General features: G+C 41.0%; 1 protein-coding gene across 6 annotated transcripts in view; it reads left to right on the top strand.

Moving 5' to 3' along the window:
- Nucleotides 1–6,573, top strand: part of LOC134343964 (interleukin-6 receptor subunit beta-like) — a 109,887-nt gene extending 103,314 nt beyond the window's left edge. For all 6 annotated transcript variants that reach the window (XM_063042948.1, XM_063042944.1, XM_063042949.1 and 3 more), the window contains exon 16: nt 1,065–6,573. In XM_063042948.1, coding sequence (XP_062899018.1) covers nt 1,065–1,781 — 717 coding nt within the window. In that variant the 3' untranslated portion in view covers nt 1,782–6,573. The remainder of the gene's footprint in view (nt 1–1,064) is intronic.
- Nucleotides 6,574–19,239: the final 12,666 nt, after the last annotated feature.

The raw sequence follows: 19,239 nt of genomic DNA, 5'->3' as shown, positions 1-19,239 counted from the left end.
ACAAATATAACAAAAGTAGCTGGACTATAACAAATGATAATTTTAACTAAAGACCAAATGCACAAATGTCTGAGGACTTTTGAGTAAAGAAACAAACTTTGTAGACATGTACATATTTACTGAAAATACATCAGTTTATTATACCTGTGGCTTATTAAAATTAAATCCATGATTTTTTTTTCTAAATTTGACTCTAGTTTTTTCAGAAATGCTACCTAGAAAATGCATCAAGTCATGATCCCTACGGCAGTCACACTGCTGAATACATTTCATTTCAAAAACAAGTTTGGTAATTGTCTCCTTTTGCAAAGATATGAATCAAAGAGTGCTGCCCAAGAGCAACATCTATGATGAGTATACAGTATGTTAATCTTGTGAAACCACAACACAGAAGTACGTACATGTAGCGAAAGCAAGGTGTAATAGACAGCTATTTACCAGAATGGCAAACTTTTTACTATTTTCCCTGTTCTAAAACCATTTGCAATTACATTCTGATGCTTCACTTATCAATCACATCACAGCACTCTGCTGTCACATGCCTCTCTTTCCTATGTATGAATCCAATATTTGGTGTACTTTTATTATGTAAGATGAAGTTTGTAGTCTGTCTTTTCCAAGTACACTTTTTCTGAGCCCAGCCTCGTACCTGTTCAAAATTGTCAGAAGACATTTCTATTGGCCCATTGAAGACTTGAACATTACAATTGGTTACCACATTACAGTAGTCATAGCTATCATAGTATTGTCATAAGAGGGCATAGACCAACTATGATATACAAAGTCAGCAAGTATCTCAAATGATGTAATCGTTGTGCAAATTAAGATTAGTGTGAAAGGCTTCTTTCAACTAGTGATTAACTAGATGTGTATGCAAATTAACTGTTATTATGGAAAAATAAAAAGTGTTTAAAAGGTTCTCAAGTGCTTTGGAATATCCAGAGCGTGAAAAATGCAAATAGGTCCTTTATATAGGATCTGGAATGCGTGGTGTGTTGATTACCTTCTGCAATTCTTTTAAATGTTTAGATTACAAATGGTATTTTAACCTTATTTTTTAACAGAATAACCTAGGCCCAAGTGATCCTGTGAATCTGGATGGCTTTATTTCTGATGTCACTATAATTGAAGCTGATGCAGATAATAAGTACTCATCTAATGAGGATGATATGAAGCAATTGTCATCCCTGAAAAAGGAAAAGAGTACATCAGGAGAGCATAGCAGTGGCATTGGAGGTTCTTCATGCATGTCATCCCCTCGACAAAGTGTTTCTGATAGTGATAGTGAGTTGGCACAGAATACAACAAGCAGCACAGTTCAGTATTCAACTGTACTAGTGAGTGATACTGGTTACAAGTGCCAACAACCATCAGGACAAGTTTTTGCAAGGTCTGAATCAACCCAGCCTCTTCTAGAAAATGAAGAAAAGCCTGACGAACATTCATATGGCAATTTTGGAAGCCGCAGTACAGAAGTAAAAAGACAGTATTTTAAGCAGAATTGTCATGTTGAGGAGCCCATTTTGAAAGAAGTACCTTCAAATGAAGGTGAAATCCTGGGTGATATGGATGAAGATAGCTCCCTCAGACTAAGTCGAATGGAAATTTCAGATCAGAACTCTGAGGAATCCTGTCCTGTTGTGGAGGAGTTTTCAAGCTGTGACAACCAAACTGTTGTCAAATTGGACTTGTTGGGATTTGATGGATGTTTAGAAACTGATCAGCAAAGTTATATGCCTCAGGCTGTGAAACACAACAGTTATATGCCTCAGTCTAAATAAGTCTATACTTTATGCTTGAGGTGCAAAAACTTTTATTTTGGAGGTAAAGTGTCAAAAATGTGAACTTCTGTTTAACGTCCACACTTATCCTGAGTAAGCCTAAATCATTTGTAATTTGATTAACTATAGATAGAAAATTGTATCTATGTCTTTGAATAGTGTATGTAAAAACATGGACACCAGTTTTTGAGCTTGAATTATTTTCTGGTTTCCAGAAATGACCTGGCCACTGTTTGTGCACACACTGAGCTCTTCTCTGAGCCATGCATATGCTTGTGTTACAGGTCCAGCACCAAGCTACACACTTGGTTCTGCTTCCGGTCATATTCCTGCTATTTCTTGCTGTCAGGGATGTGTAGTGATGTTGCTCCTTGTAATTTCCTAAGAATGGCTGGTTAAGACAGAAATAGCTGAGTACAGCCTTGTTACAAATGAGACCAAGCAGCATTTCTACTCTGACCTGGTGGGACATCCCTTGGGAGGGAGAGAGAGAAAAGGCACCTCTGGTGACATGTAATCGGTAAAGAGTAGGAAAGGCCAACTTCATTTGTGTCCTTCTGATGAAATGAAGCATGGATGACATAAACAGCGCTGTTTTGTCAGAGATGAGTGCTAGAAGATAAGACAGTGATCCAATCCTGGGTGCTGCCACTTGTTGGAATATATCTCCTGAGTAAGAGACCATTGGATACCCAAATCACCCACAGAATGAAAAGAACCAATGTTTTCCAGACTGATAGCAACCTAGTTCCAGAACACTAGTGCCAACAGAGATGTTGCAACAGCAGGGGGGAAAATTTTTGAAAGTTTCAAGGACTGCATGAACTTGTGGTAATGCATGGGGCAGTTCAGCCATTTTGTCTCCATGGTGTATGTGCTTCATTATGGTATGCAAGCTTGATCCTATCCAACAAATATGAGAGAGACAGTATTAAGCAATACTGTTACATTGGTATTGCACCTTGCCTCCAACAAGCTTTTATTGCATTAGAGCCTTCAGATTGGAGACCTGTGACCAGTAGTATGCTGCAAGAACCAGTGCTGGATCTGTTGCTTCTCATAATGGTGATTTGGATGAGAATGTAGTAAGGGTAACTGGTAAGTTTGCTGATGACACCAAAATTGGTGGTACAGTGGAAAATACAGGCTAGCTAAGTTTTCAACAGGATATAAATTAACTTGGAAACTGGGCAAGGGAATGGCAGATGGAATTCAACGTGAACAATTGCAGGCTAATGTATTTTGGGAAGTTAAACCAGGGGAGAATCAAAAGTGAATGGCAGGGCTCTGGGTAATATTATTGAACGGAAAAACCTTGGGGTGTAAGCATATTTCTTCCCTGAAAATGGAAACATAGAGGCAACAGTGACCCTTGCCCCTGTTTATGCCTCTGAGACCTTGATTAGCAGTAAGTACCAAAAATGTAGCCACAATTATTTTCCAGTCTAAAGGGCAGTTTAGTTGTGTTGTAATTGTTTAGCGAGAAAGATTACAATCTTGTATTATCACGTTGTGATCAACTTTTGTTAGGATGAGATTTTAAATGTTACCTATTGAATATTAATGTTTAAAATTCTATATTTAGAGGCTTTATTTACTAAACTACTGCCATATTTGGTTCCTACACTGTAATTCTTTGAAACAGGTACTAAATGTATTTGACCTGGAAGGCACAAGTAATTAAAGATGTCAATAACTATTGTAAATATGTACCAACATTATCTATTGGCTGTACGTAATGCTTTTATGAACATTGGAATCTTTTCCAAAAAGATATTGAGTGTAAGTGGCAAGCATTAATAAAGATTTTAACACCTTTTAATGTAAAGGTGGCAAAAGCACTACAAACATTTCTATAAACTGGGTTCAGAGTAGAGAAGAAGCCATATTTGCACTTGTACCGCTATTTGCCTTTTTAAAAAAAAATAAATATGCAATTTTATAATACATGCTTTATTTGGGCTGAGTTTAAATACAAGAATGCAAATTGTAAAGACTAATTTGAGTTACAAGCTTTGTGTTAAGTAAAGTGCAGTAGTCCAAATTCTCCCAAACAGGCCAACATTTTGAGACGCCAACCAACCAACAGTGATGGTGAAGTCACTGTGTATGCATGGAGTAAGTTTAGAAAAGTTTGAATGTAGATTCAGCTGATCTTAAAGGATGCATGCCATTTAATATAATCAGTTCTACAATATTTTAATCAAGTTCTGAACATCACAACCTAATCAATTGTCATATTATACTATTCACTGGTACCTGTAAACCACTCGCTCTAAGCATGTGCTATAAACCAAAGTTTTTCAATTATGAACACTGCAAATAGTTGGTTAGTGAGAATTTGAAAACTCATGAAATTGAGGAATTATGAAATTTAAGTTTATTGAGCAGCAAATGCAGTTTTACAACCAGTAGTTCTGTCTCTTCAGTTTCAGTTGGATTTGAACCTTACTAATTTTGCCAGAGTCAAAATACAGTTGTTCAAGTTTTCATGGTGTTGCCTTTCCTTTTCATGGGCAAACTCTGTTATCCATATTTCCTGCCTTCAAAACATTTTAAAAATTAAAGAATCTCTGCCTGAAATCCTGCTGCTGCACTATACAATCTCTCTGGAAAAGCAATCTCGTCAATCCTACTGTTAGTTCCCCACAACCTGGTAGACATTCTCCCTCAATTAGACTTTAAAAGTAATTGAAATTTGTTTCTATCACTCTTTCTGGCAGTAACTGCTAATCCAAAATCGCTAGTAAATTTGTTTCTCTGTATTAAAAGAGAAGATGTAATATAATTGAGATTTTAAGTATATTTGTGTCACTGATTATATGGTAACAAATAGCCCAAACAGGACATTTTACCACAAGTAAACATTCATCAGATTCTTTATTGCATTTAAAGATATATTGGAATATTGTATTATTATGTAAGTAGACTCTGCTCACCTTTTCCTTTCATTTTGGACCCAATTCTTGTATCTTTAAATCAAAGCTTTATTTCCAGTGGATTGAATAACTTCCTGAAAAGATTATACTCCAAACTAAAAATGTGCATAAATGTGATAATAGGCTGTTAGGGGAACAATGTATAAAGAATGTATTGCTTATTGTTTTTCAATAATTGTGAGAAATAGTGGGTGGCACCGCAGCATGGTGGTTAGTGTAACACTTCAGTTACAGTTCAATTCTGCTACTGTCCATAGTAATTCTGCTACTGTTTGAAGGTTTTCCCCATGACTGCAAAGATTTCCTTCAGGTATCTGGTTTCCTCCCACAGTCCAAAGACCAACAGTTAGGTTAATTAGTGACATGGATGTAATTGGGTGGTGCGGGTTCATTGGGTCAGAAGGGCCTCTTACCATGCTGTATCTCAAAATAAAAAAGAACCAGAGGCAAAAAAAATTTGTATAAGAATAAATTATTTTAAATCATCCAGTAATTATTTATATTCATATACAGTGTATCACAAACACAAGTGGAGCTTGAGGATGGAAATAAGTAGTTTGGAGGTAGTAGTGTGCTTTGAATAGATCTGCCTATAATGTGAAAAGGAAAAATAATACATGAAATCTGAAATGGTAAATGCTGGAGGCATTTTTCAGGTTGGGCAGCATCTACGGAGAGAGAAAAATATGTTAACATTTATGGTCAAAAACCTTTCATCAAGTAAGCATCAATGAAAGGATATGAATGAAACATTAACCTTGTTTCTCCCTGCACAGATGCTGCCTGATCTGGTAAGTATTCTAGGCATTTTGTGCTTTTTTTTTCCTGCTGGCAATGTGCTTGTATTCAACACAAGTCTTATTTTATAATGTTTATTTTTGTAAATGCCTAACCATATAGTGCAGGAGCAAGAGCTTGGGTTTTGAAAACTCATTGTTAATAGTGGTGAAAATGTGTATTTGAGGAGCTGTCATACTGCCAAGGCCAAGATGGTCATTATCTTGATTTTTTTTCTTTTAAAACAAGATTAAACAGGAAAATTAAATGGATTAGTTAATTTTGGCTTTGAATATTTTTATATCGGCTTTAAGGTATGGATGTGGCTGCCATATATTTATACTGTAGGTATTATTTGTCAGTGATCAGGTCAAATAAAATTCTGTATATGATTTGCTTGGTTTGTATTTATAATGTATTTAGCTACTTGTTGAAAGTGTGTTTTCATACTTGATTTCAAGAAAACCTTTATAGCTATGTATTATTGCATTCTTAAATGTAAAGTCATTTTGAGCATAATTAACATTCAATGATTTTTTCTTTTTGGATATGGTTAAAAGGGTAATCTTCTAAACTGTTCAAACTTGGGCAACAAAATACTTTGAAATTACTAGTAAACTTAAGTAGAGAAATGACGATCATTAAATCTTAAAAATTGGACAATTAATCATATCGCAGATATATTCTGCTTCCTAAATTTAACATCTGGTTCTTTCAACTTGTATACCAATATTTGACAATGCTTATATAAAATAAAGGAACATGGCAGTAAAAGCATTGTAATGTAAGATGAAATAGATTGCAATTTTCAGTTGATTTCCAGTTGTATTTGCAAAACTAGGCAAGACTACTAAATGCATGCATCTTTTCATTTGTGTACTACATTTAATATTGCTGATTCCATCCCATTTACTAATGTTTGATATATCAAAATTTCATGTAATGCAGTATTTTAAATTCCCATTACTGAGCACTGGGTAAACAAATATTTTTCATTATCTTTTATATATCCATAGTGTGTGTGTACGTAATCTTTTTTGTATTTAAAAACAAAAATAAAACATCTCAATTATCAACTTTCTGTTCATACATTTTTAGTGTTTGGTAATGTGATTTTATTATTGGTCCATTAGAGCTTAACAACATTGTGCAAACATTGCATGGGAGTTGGAACAATTTCTTAGGATAACTTCCTCAAACATTTGACCAATAATAGCAAGAATTTGTTTTCACCATAATATTAACAGATTCAGTTAATACAGAAGATAGAGAAGACGCCAAATTCCTAAAACATTACTATTTTTATTTTAGTTGCTACATAGTTCAACAAGAGGATGGCCAATTTGTTTAGGGAATGAAAGTGGTTGGGTCAAAGGAGTATCAGTGGGAGACTATTGTCTTATATTTATCAGACACCTGGTTGGGTATTCAGTTAATGTACTTAATGAAGGACCTGAGTTCATAGACTTAAGGTGAGAGAGGAGAGATCTAATTGGAACCTAAGGCAACTTTTTCACCCAGACGGTAGTCATAATTTGGAATAAGCTACCCAAGGAAGTGATTGAGGTATGTACATTGATATTCAAAAGGTGTGTGACTAGGTACATAAATAAGAAAGGTTTAGAGGGATATGAGACAAACACAGGAAAGTGGGACTAACTTAGATGGAAATCTTGGTCACCATGGACCAGATAGGCCAAAGGGGCAATTTCCATGCGCTGTGACTCTATAATTAGTCTTTCGTAACTAGGTACGAGTTGGAGAGGGTATTATAATAGAAGTTTTCCTTTGTTCTGTGGAGAAGCATTCTGGGGCATGCGCATATTCTCTCCACTGATTCTTTTAAAAAAATAAAGCTTTATAATGGACCTGAGCTTTCAATCATTTGATTTCTCTTCAATAGAAGTCAACTAATAAGGACATCCAAGCATTTCAGGGTAAGCATACAGAGTCAGAGAAAAGTACAGCACAGAACAGGCGCTTCAGTCCATCTGGTTGGTGTCAAACCATTTAAACTACCTAGTCCCATTGGCCTGCACCCAGGTCATAGCCTTCCATTCCCCTGCCATCCATGTACCTATACAAACTTGCCTTAAATGTGAAATTGAGTTTGTGTGCACCACTTGTGCAGGCAGCTCATTCCCCACACTCATGGCCTTCTGAGTGAAGAAGTGTCCCCTCATGTTCCCCTAAACTTTTCACCTTTCACTCTTAACCTATGACCTCTAGTTTTAGTCCCATCCAACTTCAGTGGAAAAAAGCCCACTATGTACAAAAATACAAAATGTTGGGGTCACCTGCAAATTTGCTGATCCAGTTAACCACATTATCATCCAGGTCATCGATATAGATAACAAACAACAACAGACCCAGTACCAATCCCTGCAGCACTCCACTAGTCACAGACGTCTAGTCAGAGAGGCAACCATCATATTATCCCAAACAAAAAGAATAGGTAGGACTGCTATATGTAAAGTTCCTGGATGGTTAAGTTAATAGTTGGTGAAATGTCCAAAACAAATCAGGCACTGAGTTTATTACAACATAATAGATCTCATAACATGACCACCTTAAAGGAGATAAATCTAATCTTGGTAGCCATTAATGATCTCCCTGTTGTATGCAAGCTAGAATGGAACCATCCTATTCAATCCTGATTACTTAAGAAGTAACAGGAAATTTGGAAAGCTAAAAGTGGGTAAAGAAAACTGACAGAACCTTTTAATTTTTATAAATTATAAATGCATAATAAATAAATTAATGGCTGAGTATGGCTTACTAGAAAATGGAACAATGACTAAAGCTTGTCAGAGTCAAGTTGAAAAGTGCACCTGGAAGTAAGAAATTTGGGGAGAGAATCTCAGAGCTTGGCACCCTGACAACTGCAGGCACAGCTATCAACTATGGAGCAATTAAAATTAAAAGCCAGAACTGGAGGTGTATGCGCGTCATGGGAGGTCAAGGTGATTAAACTGCTAAAGCCATTAAAGGATTTAACCATCAAGCATTCGGGTGAGGGATGTATAGGATGTGGTACTTAGCAGAAGTTTCAGTGCAGGTTGAGTAGAAGCAGATCTACCAGGTGTATGTTGAAATAAAAGGGCTCCCTAGGTAATGGATGATATGACTTACAGAAATCTGATTAATACAGATTCTCCTTTGTGTTAATATAGCATTTTTCAAGATGGTGACGTTTTGTGGTATTGTTAATGACTGGATGCAGTCTATGTTTTGTTTTGATTGTGGGTAGAATTAGAGTGAATATTCAATGAAATGAATGAACTATAGCAGCTGTAGAGAGCAATATGATTGGTTGCTATAGAAAGTGGATGTTTCCAACATGTAAATATAGTTTACAGATAGTTCTGGGGAACAGAGCCCTTGTGTAATTCTAGTCCAGTTAAGGGCATGAAAAGCTTCTGGCTGCTAAATCCTTCAAAGGAGCCAGTAAGGAAGTGGAATCTAAATTGCGTGTCCAATGTTCACATATCACCCCAGAGTTCTAGCAGATATTGTGATGCGTGTGCTCTTGTTAGTTCTCTAGTTACTATCTTCAAATAAGGCAGATACAACCAGCCAAGAATTTTCAACGGCATATTCCAAAACTATCAGCCAACTTTGTAGATAGGAAGGGAATCTGAGCAAACTTGTTTTGTTTTTAATGAGAAAGTCAAAAGAGCAAGGCCAAATAGGCAAAGTGAGCACAAAGTGCCAGCCCCAGAACAAGAATGAGGAAGTGAGATTTAAAAAAATTTTTCTACAAATTAAGGAAAAGTTGGTACATGCATGTATGCTGCCATGAATGAAGCGGGAAAGCATCTGTGAAATTGCTAAATGGGAATACAGTGAAAGGGACCCTTGTTTATGTACTCTCAGCTAAAGTCACCAATAATTACAAAGATTTTAAAACCCTTTAACGAATCAGAATCAGGTTTATTATCACCGGCATGTGACGTGAAATTTGTTAACTTAGCAGCAGCAGTTCAATGCAATACATAATATAGAAGAGAAGAAAAAAATAATAAGTGAGTTAGTCAATTACAGTATATGTATATTGAATAGATTTTTAAAAGTGCAAAAATCAGAAATACTGTATATTTTTTTTAAAAAGAGTGAGGTAGTGTCCTTTAGGAATCAGATGACAGAGGGGAAGAAGCTGTTCCTGAATCGCTGAGTGTGTGCCTTCAGGCTTCTGTATCTCCTACCTGATGGTAACAGTGAGAAAAGGGCACGCTGTGGGTGCTGGACGTCCTTAATAATAGATGCTGCCTTTCTGAGACACCGCTTCCTGAAGATGTCCTGGATATTTTGTAGGCTAGTGCCCAAGATGGAGCTGACTAGATTTACAACCTTCTGCAGCTTCTTTCGATCCTGTGCAGTAGCCCCTCCATACCAGACAGTGATGCAGCCTGTCAGAATGCTCTCCACAGTACAACTATAGAAGTTTTCGAGTGTATTTGTTGACATGACAAATCTCTTCAAAACTCCTAATGAAGTATAGCCACTGTCTTGCTTTCTTTAGAACTACATCGATATGTTAGATCCTCAAAGATCTTGACACCCAGGAACTTGAAACTGCCGAACAGAATCCAATGTGTACTTCCAATTATCATTCTAGTAATTGTGGTGATTAGGTTAATTTGAATATTTATCACATTGTTTATCCAGCTCCAGTCTCTCTTTGATTGCTTAAACAACTCCAGATATGTTCAATACAAACTACTATTCAGTGAGTTCCTCTTTGTATTTGTATTTGGTCTCATTGTTAAGGTCAACGATTTGAAATCATCAGCATTGATCTCAAGACAGCTCGTGGCAATAACTTGAAATAAAAATCAACAATGCTAAACCTACTCATGAAATGCACTGCAAGTAAAAACAGCACTTTTTAATGTATTCTTGCTCATAAATGCGTATTTACACTTAAAAATAATGATTGGTTAGTTGAGGCATGTTTTGTTCCCCCGCAGGGACATTACAGAGATTAGCATGTTTTATACAACCTGAGAGCATAGCATTAAATGTGGTGTGAATCACACCTCTCACGTATAGTTTTTGCAGCAATACTCAAAAGGAAATTGGTGAAGAAATTGTTTAAGGCCAATTTCCACTAGCATCTGCCAGACACAGTTTAAACAAATACCATCTTAAACAAGGAAAATAATAGTTGAGTAAAATAATTTGCTTCCGTGTTTCAATTAGCTTCTGGTCAGCTAGTTTCAAAAATACTTAAGTATGAGCATAATGTCCCATAAAATAAAACCAACAATCTCTAAATCTTGGTGTATAAAATAACTTTTTCAGTGCTTGATTTTTTTTTCCCTCTGTGTTCATTTTCATAATTTTCATGATAATGGCCAATCTGTATACAGCCAATCAAACCAAGTGCTGGTTGAGAAATCTAAATTTTATACACACTTTTTGAACAACGAAACATGAGACAACAGGTAAGCGTATTCTTTCTTGTATAGTATCAAGACAAAGGTCATTTTCTCATAAGAGGTTACAAAGAGAGTATCCACACAGTATATTATAATATGACATCTATAGATGGCAAAGAATTTAATCTGCAAAACCTCTAAGCAACCATTAGAGAAGACCCTGAGATTAAGGTGAGGTCACATTCTCATAGAAATGATGAGTTGTAGAGCCCAGAAGCAGGCCCTTCAGCCCAAGTCATCCATACTAAGATTTAGTCTCATTTGTCTGCACAGGAGATTCTGCAGATGCTGGAAATCTTGATCAATACACACAAAATCCTGGAGGAACTCCGCAGGTCAGGCAGCATCTAAGGAAGGAAGTAAATGATTGACATTTTGGGTTGAGACCCCTCATGGGGACTCTTCATCATTGGTCCTTATCCCTCCAAACCTTTCCTATCCATGTACCTGTCCGAATGTATTGTAACATGCTTATCAGGGCCTTGGAGGGAAGGAGAAGATGGCGGCGTGATGCAGCACGTATGGCCGCTCCGAATTGATATTGTATTTGTGAACTAGGATGCCGTGCACAATCCTGATTTGATGGAGACAGTCGTGAGAAGCACGGAGGAACATCTGGAGAAACTTCTGAAATGCCTGCTTCGCTGCCGCTGCTACTGTGCAATTGAGAATTTCCAGAGGGGAAGGCCCCAAATAATCTGCTTTGCCTATTGCCTGTTGCCGGGGCCGGGGTCGAAGCGCTCGGCAGAGATGGTGCTCGGTGTCGGAGAGCTGGTCGGAGGCTCGGAGTTTTTGGACGGACTCTGAGTCGGACTGTGGTCGGGTGCTTTCAGGGTGTTGCATCGGCAAGTTGCAGCGCTGGAAGCTCATGGCAGGAAGAGTTTTCTTCCTTCAACTGTCTGTGTGAGATGATGGGACTTTTGAGAGACTTCGAGACTTTTTACCATGCCCATGGTCTGTTCTTCTATCAAATTACGGTATTGCTTGCATTGTTGTAACTATATGTTATAATTATGTGGTTTTTGTCAGTTTTTTTAGTCTTGGTTTGTCTTGTGTTTCTGTGATATCATTCTGGAGGAACAAATTGTATCATTTCTTAATGCATGCATTACTAAATGACAATAAAAGAGGACTGTGTGCCCTCATAATCTAATCTAATCACATTCAGCAGCTCAGCCAGGAAAAGAATGTGGCTGTAGATTGACAGGTGATGTCTTATACAGAATACAGAAAATTACAGGCCATGCTGTAATAACAGATGTTGTGTTGGCCTTTCAACTTATTCTAAGAACTCTTTATCCCTTCCCTCCAACATGGCCCTCCATTTTTCTATCACCCATGTATCTATCTAAGAGTCTTTTAAATGCCCCTAATGTATCTGTCTCTACCACCACCCTAACAGGGTGTTTCACACACCCACCATTCCCCTATACTTTTCTCCAATCACTTTAAAATTATGCCTCCTTGTATTAGCCATTTTTGCCCTGGGGGGAAGTCTCTGGCTGTCTATGCCTCCCACACAAAATACTGGACGAGCTTAGTAGACCAGGCAGCATCTGTGGAAAAGAGTGAACAGTCGACGTTTCAGGCCGAGGCCCTTCATCAGGACTGGAGAAAAAAGTTGAGAAGTTAGTGTAAGAAGGTGGGGGGGGGGGAATGAGAGGAAGAAATACAAGGTGGTAATTAATGGGTGAAACCAGGAAAGGAGGGTGCAGAGGTGAAGTAAGGAGCTGGGACGTCGACTGGTGAAAGAGATAAAGGGCTGGAGAAGGGGGAATCTGATAGGAGAGGACAGAAGGCCATAGAAGAAAGGGAAGAGGGAGGAGCTCCAGAGGGAAATGATGGTAATAAGGTGAGAGAGCAAATGGAGAATGGTAAAGGGAGGAGGAGGTTATAGTATGAACATTGATTTTACAAACTCTGATAATGCCCCCTCCCCACCTCTCCTTCACCATTCCGCATGTTGCTTGGATTTCCATCATCTGCAGATTTCCTTTACTTTGTGATTGAACTATCTATTCCCCTTATCAACATCTTTCAAGTCACCTCTCGTCCTCCTTCACTCCCAAGCGAAAAGCTGAGAAAATATGCAAGGCATTTGACAAGTTTCCTTATGATAAGCTGAATAGTTACAAAGGTGTTTTGGCAAACTGGATTGAAAACTGACTCAGTGATAGGAGGCAACAGGTAGCACTAGATGGTTGTTTCTCTGGCTGGAAATCAGTGGTACACAGCAGGGAAATGTCCTGGTTTCCCTACTATTGTATGCATATGACTTGGATGATAATATCTGTGATCTGATAGTTGAGAAGGGAATATACACAGAATGGTAGGAGACTGGAACAGGCTGTGAGAGGTAGTGATGCAAGCAGTTATGATAGTGGAGTTTAAAAGTCTTTTAGATAGGCACATGAATGTACAGAGAATGGCAGGATAAAGATCATCTGGGGCAGAAGAGAGATTTAGTTTAATTTGTCAATGTTCTGCACAAACGTGAGGTGAAAGCTTGTTCCTGTTCTATTAGGGAATAAGACAGGACAGGTTTGTGTAGGGGAACACCTTGCATCTAGTGATAATAATTCTATTAGATTCAAAGTAAATATGGAAAAAGATTGGTCTGGTCTGCAGGTTGAGATTCTAAATTGGAGCAAGGCAAATTTTGATGGTATCAGAAAGGATCTGGCAATATGGATTGGGACAGGCTGTTTTCCAGCAAAGGTGTACTTGGTAAGTGGGAGACCTTCAAAAGCAAAATTTTTAAGGTACAAAGCTTCTATGTGCCTGTCAGCATAAAAGGTAAATACAACAGGTTTAGGGAACGTTAGTTTACAAGAGATATTGAGGCCCTGGTTAAGTAAAAATAAAAGGAAGTGCATGGCAGGTACAGGCAGGTAGGGAGAAATGAGATACTTATGGAGTATAAGGAATGCAAGATAACACTTAAGGAAGAAATCAGGAGGGCTAAAAGAAGGCTTGTTTGCCCTAGCAGACAAGGTGAAGGAGAATCCTAAAAGATTCTTCAAATATGTTAAGAGCAAAAGGATTGGAAGGGACCAAATTAGTCTTCTAGAAAATCAGAATGGTAATGCATGCATAGAGTCAAAAGAGATGGAGCAGATCTTGAATTATTTTTTTACATCTGTATTTACTCAAGAGATGGAAACAGATCTTCAACTTCCTCACAGACAGGAACCAGGCTGTAAAAATAGGGGACAAGCTCTCCTCTACAATCACTCTGAGCACCGGTACCCCACAAGGCTGTGTACTCAGCTCCCTGCTATACTCACTGTACACCCATGATTGTGTAGCCAAGTTTCCCTCAAACTCAGTATATAAGTTTGCTGATGACACAACAATTGTAGGCCGTATCTTGGGTAATGATGAGTTTGAGTACAGAGAGGAAATTAAGAACCTGGTGGCATGGTGCGAAGACAATAACCTATCCCTCAACATCAGCAAGATGAAGGAATTGGTTGTTGACTTCAGAAGGAGTAGCGGACCGCCTGACCCAATTTACATCGGTGGTGCGCAAGTGGAACAGGTTAAAAGCTTTAAGTTCCTCGGGGTCAATATCACAAATGACCTGACTTGGTCCAACCAAGCAGAGTCCACTGCCAAGAAGACCCACCAGCACCTTTACTTCCTGAAAAAACTAAAGAAATTTGGCGGGTCCCCTAAAACCCTCACTAATTTTTATAGATGCACCGTAGAAAGCATTCTTCTAGGGTGCATCACTGTGTACATACATCTATTGATGCTTCTGGACACATCTTCAGTGATGTTCCTGGAATCATCGGGTGTTTCGGGTCTTTCAACATCATACAACCTCCTCCAGGTGACCCAGCCGGGGCTGATCAGACCCCAGCTTATGTCCAGATGGCTAGCTACTCATGACTCCATGGCTCTCCTCTTTTGAGCCACAGCCATCTTGAGGCCCTCTCTGCCACATCGGTGGTACTGCAGATGGCTCTCCTCTTCCTCTCTGCCTCAATGCCCAAAATGCTGAAGGCTCTAACGAAAGAACGGGCTATGAATCCCCTACACCCAACCTCCACTGGGAGACACCTCGCTCTCCATCCAGCCTGCTGACAATTGCTGACCAGTCCTGCGTACTTGGAGAACTTCCTTTCAAAGGCCTCTTCCAAGCAATCTTCCCATGGGACTGTCAGCTCCAGCAGCACCACTTGCTTAGTTGACTCAGACACTAGGACAATGTCTGGTCGCAGGATGGTGGCTGCGATATGGTTGGGGAACTTCAGCTGCCCTTCGAGGTCCACCAACAGCTGCCAGTCCCTTGCAGAGGTCAGAATGCCTGCAGATGTTCTTTTGGCAGGTATTGGCTGCTCCCCAGCTCTGACAAAGGCAATGGTCTGCTTGGAGGGTCGGGACCGCTTCGCCCACTCAACTCCTGCGCTGACGGCTTCAGCGATGGTCTTCAGGACCTGATCATGCCTCCATCTGTACCGTCCCTCACCAAGTGCCCTTGCACAGCCGCTGAGGATGTGCTCCAGGGTTCCTCACTTGGAGCACAGTGGGCACGCAGATGACTCTGCCTTGCCCCATGTGTGCAGGTTTGATGGGCTTGGAAGCACATAGTACACTGCCTGGATGAGAAATTGGATGCGGTGTGGTTCGGCTTTCTAAAGATCAGCCCAGGTCACTTTCCTCTCAACCGCATTCTCCCATCTTGTCCAAGCTTCCTGTTGCTTCATTCCCACTGCCTTGCAGGCTCTCATCTCCTCCACTACTGCTCTCACCTCCTCCTGAACTAGACGATGCCTTTCCTTCCCTCTGGTGTCCATTTGGGGAGTTGGAAAGGATCCTAGCCCAGCTCGGCCTTGTGTGACCACTCCCACCAGCCTCCTGTGACGCAGCCTCACCTCTGCCTCCTGAACAGCTTCCTCTGCCCTCCACTTCCTGCCAGTACTTACTTGGATCCCTGCTCTAGCCACCTTCGGGTCACTTGAGTCCCTATACTGTAGCACTTCTCTGGCTCTTGTTACCTTGAATTCTTCCTCCAAGGATTTGAATGGCAGTTGCAGTTTGTCATGGTGTCCATCGAGTGCGATGCTGCTCAGGCTCTTTGGCAGCCCCAGCCATCTCCTGAGGTGGTTGCTAACCCTCCTCTCCAAGGTTTCGACTGTCGAGATCGGAACTGCATAGACGAGGAGGGGCCACAGGATTCTGGGAAGAATGCCATGCTGATACACCCAGGCAGGCCAGACTTGTCCACAGATTTCAGCCAGCCATCCAACTCAGTGCAGGTCACCTGGATGGATGTTGTGTCCCTTAAAGAGCTGTCAAAAACTTTGCCTAAGCTCTTGACTGGCTTTTCTGTGATGGTTGGGATGGCTGTGCCTGCGATGCTGAACTGGAACTTGTTCTCCACCTTCCCTTTCCTCAGCACCATCGATCTTGATTTGGCAGGTTTGAAACGCATCCGGGCCCACTCCACCAGCTTTTCGAGCCCTTGCAGAATCCTCCGGCAGCCTGGGACTGATTCTGTGGTGACTGAGGTCATCCATGAATGTCCTGATAGGTGGTTGCCGTTGAGCGGAATTCATTCTGGGCCTTTTGGACTCTGGTTCAGCAGACTTAGTGAGCATGTTCGTGGCTAGGGAGAACAGTGTCACTGAGATAGTGCACCCTGTGATGATACCAACCTCCACCTTGTGCCAGGTTGATGTAATTGCTCCTGAAGAGACCCACATCCTGAAGTTGCTGTAATAATCAGTGATAAGGTCTCTGATTCTGCTGGGGACGTGATATTTGGTCAGAGTGAGCTGCACCAGCTTGTGCGGAATGGAGCCATATGCATTTGCCAGGTCGAGCCACAACACTGACAGATTGCCCTTGTTCTCTCTGGCCTCCCTGATGAGCTGTGTCACCACACCGATGTGCTCCAGACAGCCCGGCATCCCTGAAATGCCACCCTTCTGGACTGCTGTATCAATATAGGTGTTCTCTGCTAAGTAAGGTGCACAGCCAGTTAGAAACGGCACTGAAGAAAATCTTCGCCTCGACACACAGCAGGGAGATGATGCGAAACTGATCTACCTGGGTGGCATTTTCCTCCTTCGGGATCCACACCTCTTCAGCCACTCTCCACTGTTCTGGGATCTTCCCCCTTCTCCAGAAGGTTCTCAGGATCTTCCACAGACGCAGCAGGAGTTTGGGGCAGTTCTTGTACACTTTGTACGAGGTGCTGCTTGGTCCTGGAGCCGAGCTTGCCCTTGCTTTGCGGACGACCTCTCTGACTTCCTTTAGTTGCAGCTCTGACATGTCGAACTGCACATCCGGTTCAGGTGGGTCTATTAGGATGTCGCACTCTCCCAACTCCTGCTTTCTTTCAGGATCAATGTATATCTTCTTCAGATGTTGGTCCATGTCTTCCTGCGAACAGGCCAGTTTCCCACTGCGCTTCTCCCCCAGCAACTCCTTGGTGAACTTGAAGGGGTTGGCGATAAAGGCAGCACGTTTTCGGGCCCTTTCACAATGCCGCCTCCGATGCCACTCTGCCCGGCGGAGGACCCTGATCTTCTTTCGTAGTATGCACATCAGCTGGGCCAAGCCAATGCCCTCCTCTTCTCCTGCCTCCTTGTATTGGGACTTCAGCGCTTTCATCTCCTGCCTGATGTTGTGGATCCTCAATGCTCTTTGGTTCTTCGAGTAATGTGTTTTGGAGCCTTCCTTCTCCTCTTCTCCGAACCGTTCAGCTGCGATGCTGACAATAATTGTTGTCATGGCTTGCAGCTTCCTATCAACCCCTCCCTTCGCCGTTGCCTCCAGAATTTGGTTGACATCTTCATCAAACTGCTTCCACAGTGAAGTCATGTTAGCTGCAGGCCATTTGATCCGCCTCCTGTTAGACTTCATGTTAGAGGGATTAGCTTGCAACACTTGGAGGTTCCAGGCACTATGGGGTGACTCCGGGCCTGGCCCCTCCTTCGTCTCACCAGGTTGGACACCGGCATGTTGTGCTGCTCCTGCTCCCGCCAAACACTTCATCCTCGCTTGGCGGATCTTCAAGCCGCGATCATTCTTGCAGATTTTGCCACATGCACACTGCTTCCTCATCGTCGTTTGTTCATTGCCTAGGTCTGATGTCGTTGTGTCCATCCAACTGGGGTGCTCATCCTCCCCCCCTCTCGGGCACCCCTGGCGGTATCTTTTCCTTAGATTCTTTGTAGCTTTTGTTGGGGTCCTCCTCTCAGAGGACACAGATTGGGTTGCCAGCCCGTTCTGCCCCACAACCTGGTATGGAAGTTGTCCTGTCCAAGACCAGAAGAAGCTGCAGAAGATCATGAACACGGCGCAGCACATCACACAAACCAATCTTCCATCCTTGGACTCATTTTACACCGCACACTGTCGGAGCAGTGCTGCCAGGATAATCAAGGACACGACCCACCCAGCCAACACATTTTTCGTCCCTCTTCCCTCCGGAAGAAGACTCAGGAGCTTGAAGACTCATATGGCCAGATTTGGGAACAGCTTCTTTCCAACTGTGATAAGACTACTGAACGGATCTTGACCAGGATTTGGGCCGTACCCTCCAAATATCCGGACCTGCCTCTTGGTTTTTTTGCACTACCTTACTTCCCATTTTTCTATTTTCTATTTATGATTTATAATTTAAATTTTTAATATTTACTATCGATTTGTAATCCAGGGAGCAGGAAGAGCAGAATCAAATATCACTGTGATGACTGTATGTTCTAGTATCAATTGTTTGGCGACAATAAAGTATAAAGTAAACTAAAGAGTTTATAGAAGAGAGGCAAAATGGCATCAACAACATGAACCCTATGCAGGTTACAGAGGAGGAGGTGTTTGCTGTCTTGAGGAAAATTAGGGTGGATAAATCCCCAGGGCCTGACAGAGTGTTCCCTAGGACCCTGTGGGACACAAGTGCAGAAATTACTGGGGCCCTAGCAGAGATATTTAAATCATCCGTAGCGACAGGTCAGGTGCCAGAAGAATGGAGGATAGCCAATGTTGTTCTGCTGTTTAAGAAAAAGTCTAAAAATAAACCAGGAAATTTTCGCAGGTGAGCCTGACATCAATCGTGGAAAAGTTATTGGACGGTATTCTAAGGCAGGGGTGCAGTGCTAGCCGAGCACACCGGAACGCGTCTGGCCCCTCTCTAAGAGAAAAGCCAAAATAAACAAGCTAACTAATTAGGTGCCACCCAGGGAATTTGAGTATCTCAGAAACTGCTGATCTCCTGGAATTTTTACGCACAACAGGTTCTGGAGTTTACAAAGCATGGAGCCAAAAGCAAAAAAACATCCAGCGAGT

Source organism: Mobula hypostoma, chromosome 3 (assembly GCF_963921235.1).
Source record: "Mobula hypostoma chromosome 3, sMobHyp1.1, whole genome shotgun sequence".
NCBI classification, from domain to species: Eukaryota; Metazoa; Chordata; class Chondrichthyes; order Myliobatiformes; family Myliobatidae; genus Mobula; species Mobula hypostoma.
This window is presented reverse-complemented; position numbering and strand designations above follow the sequence as displayed.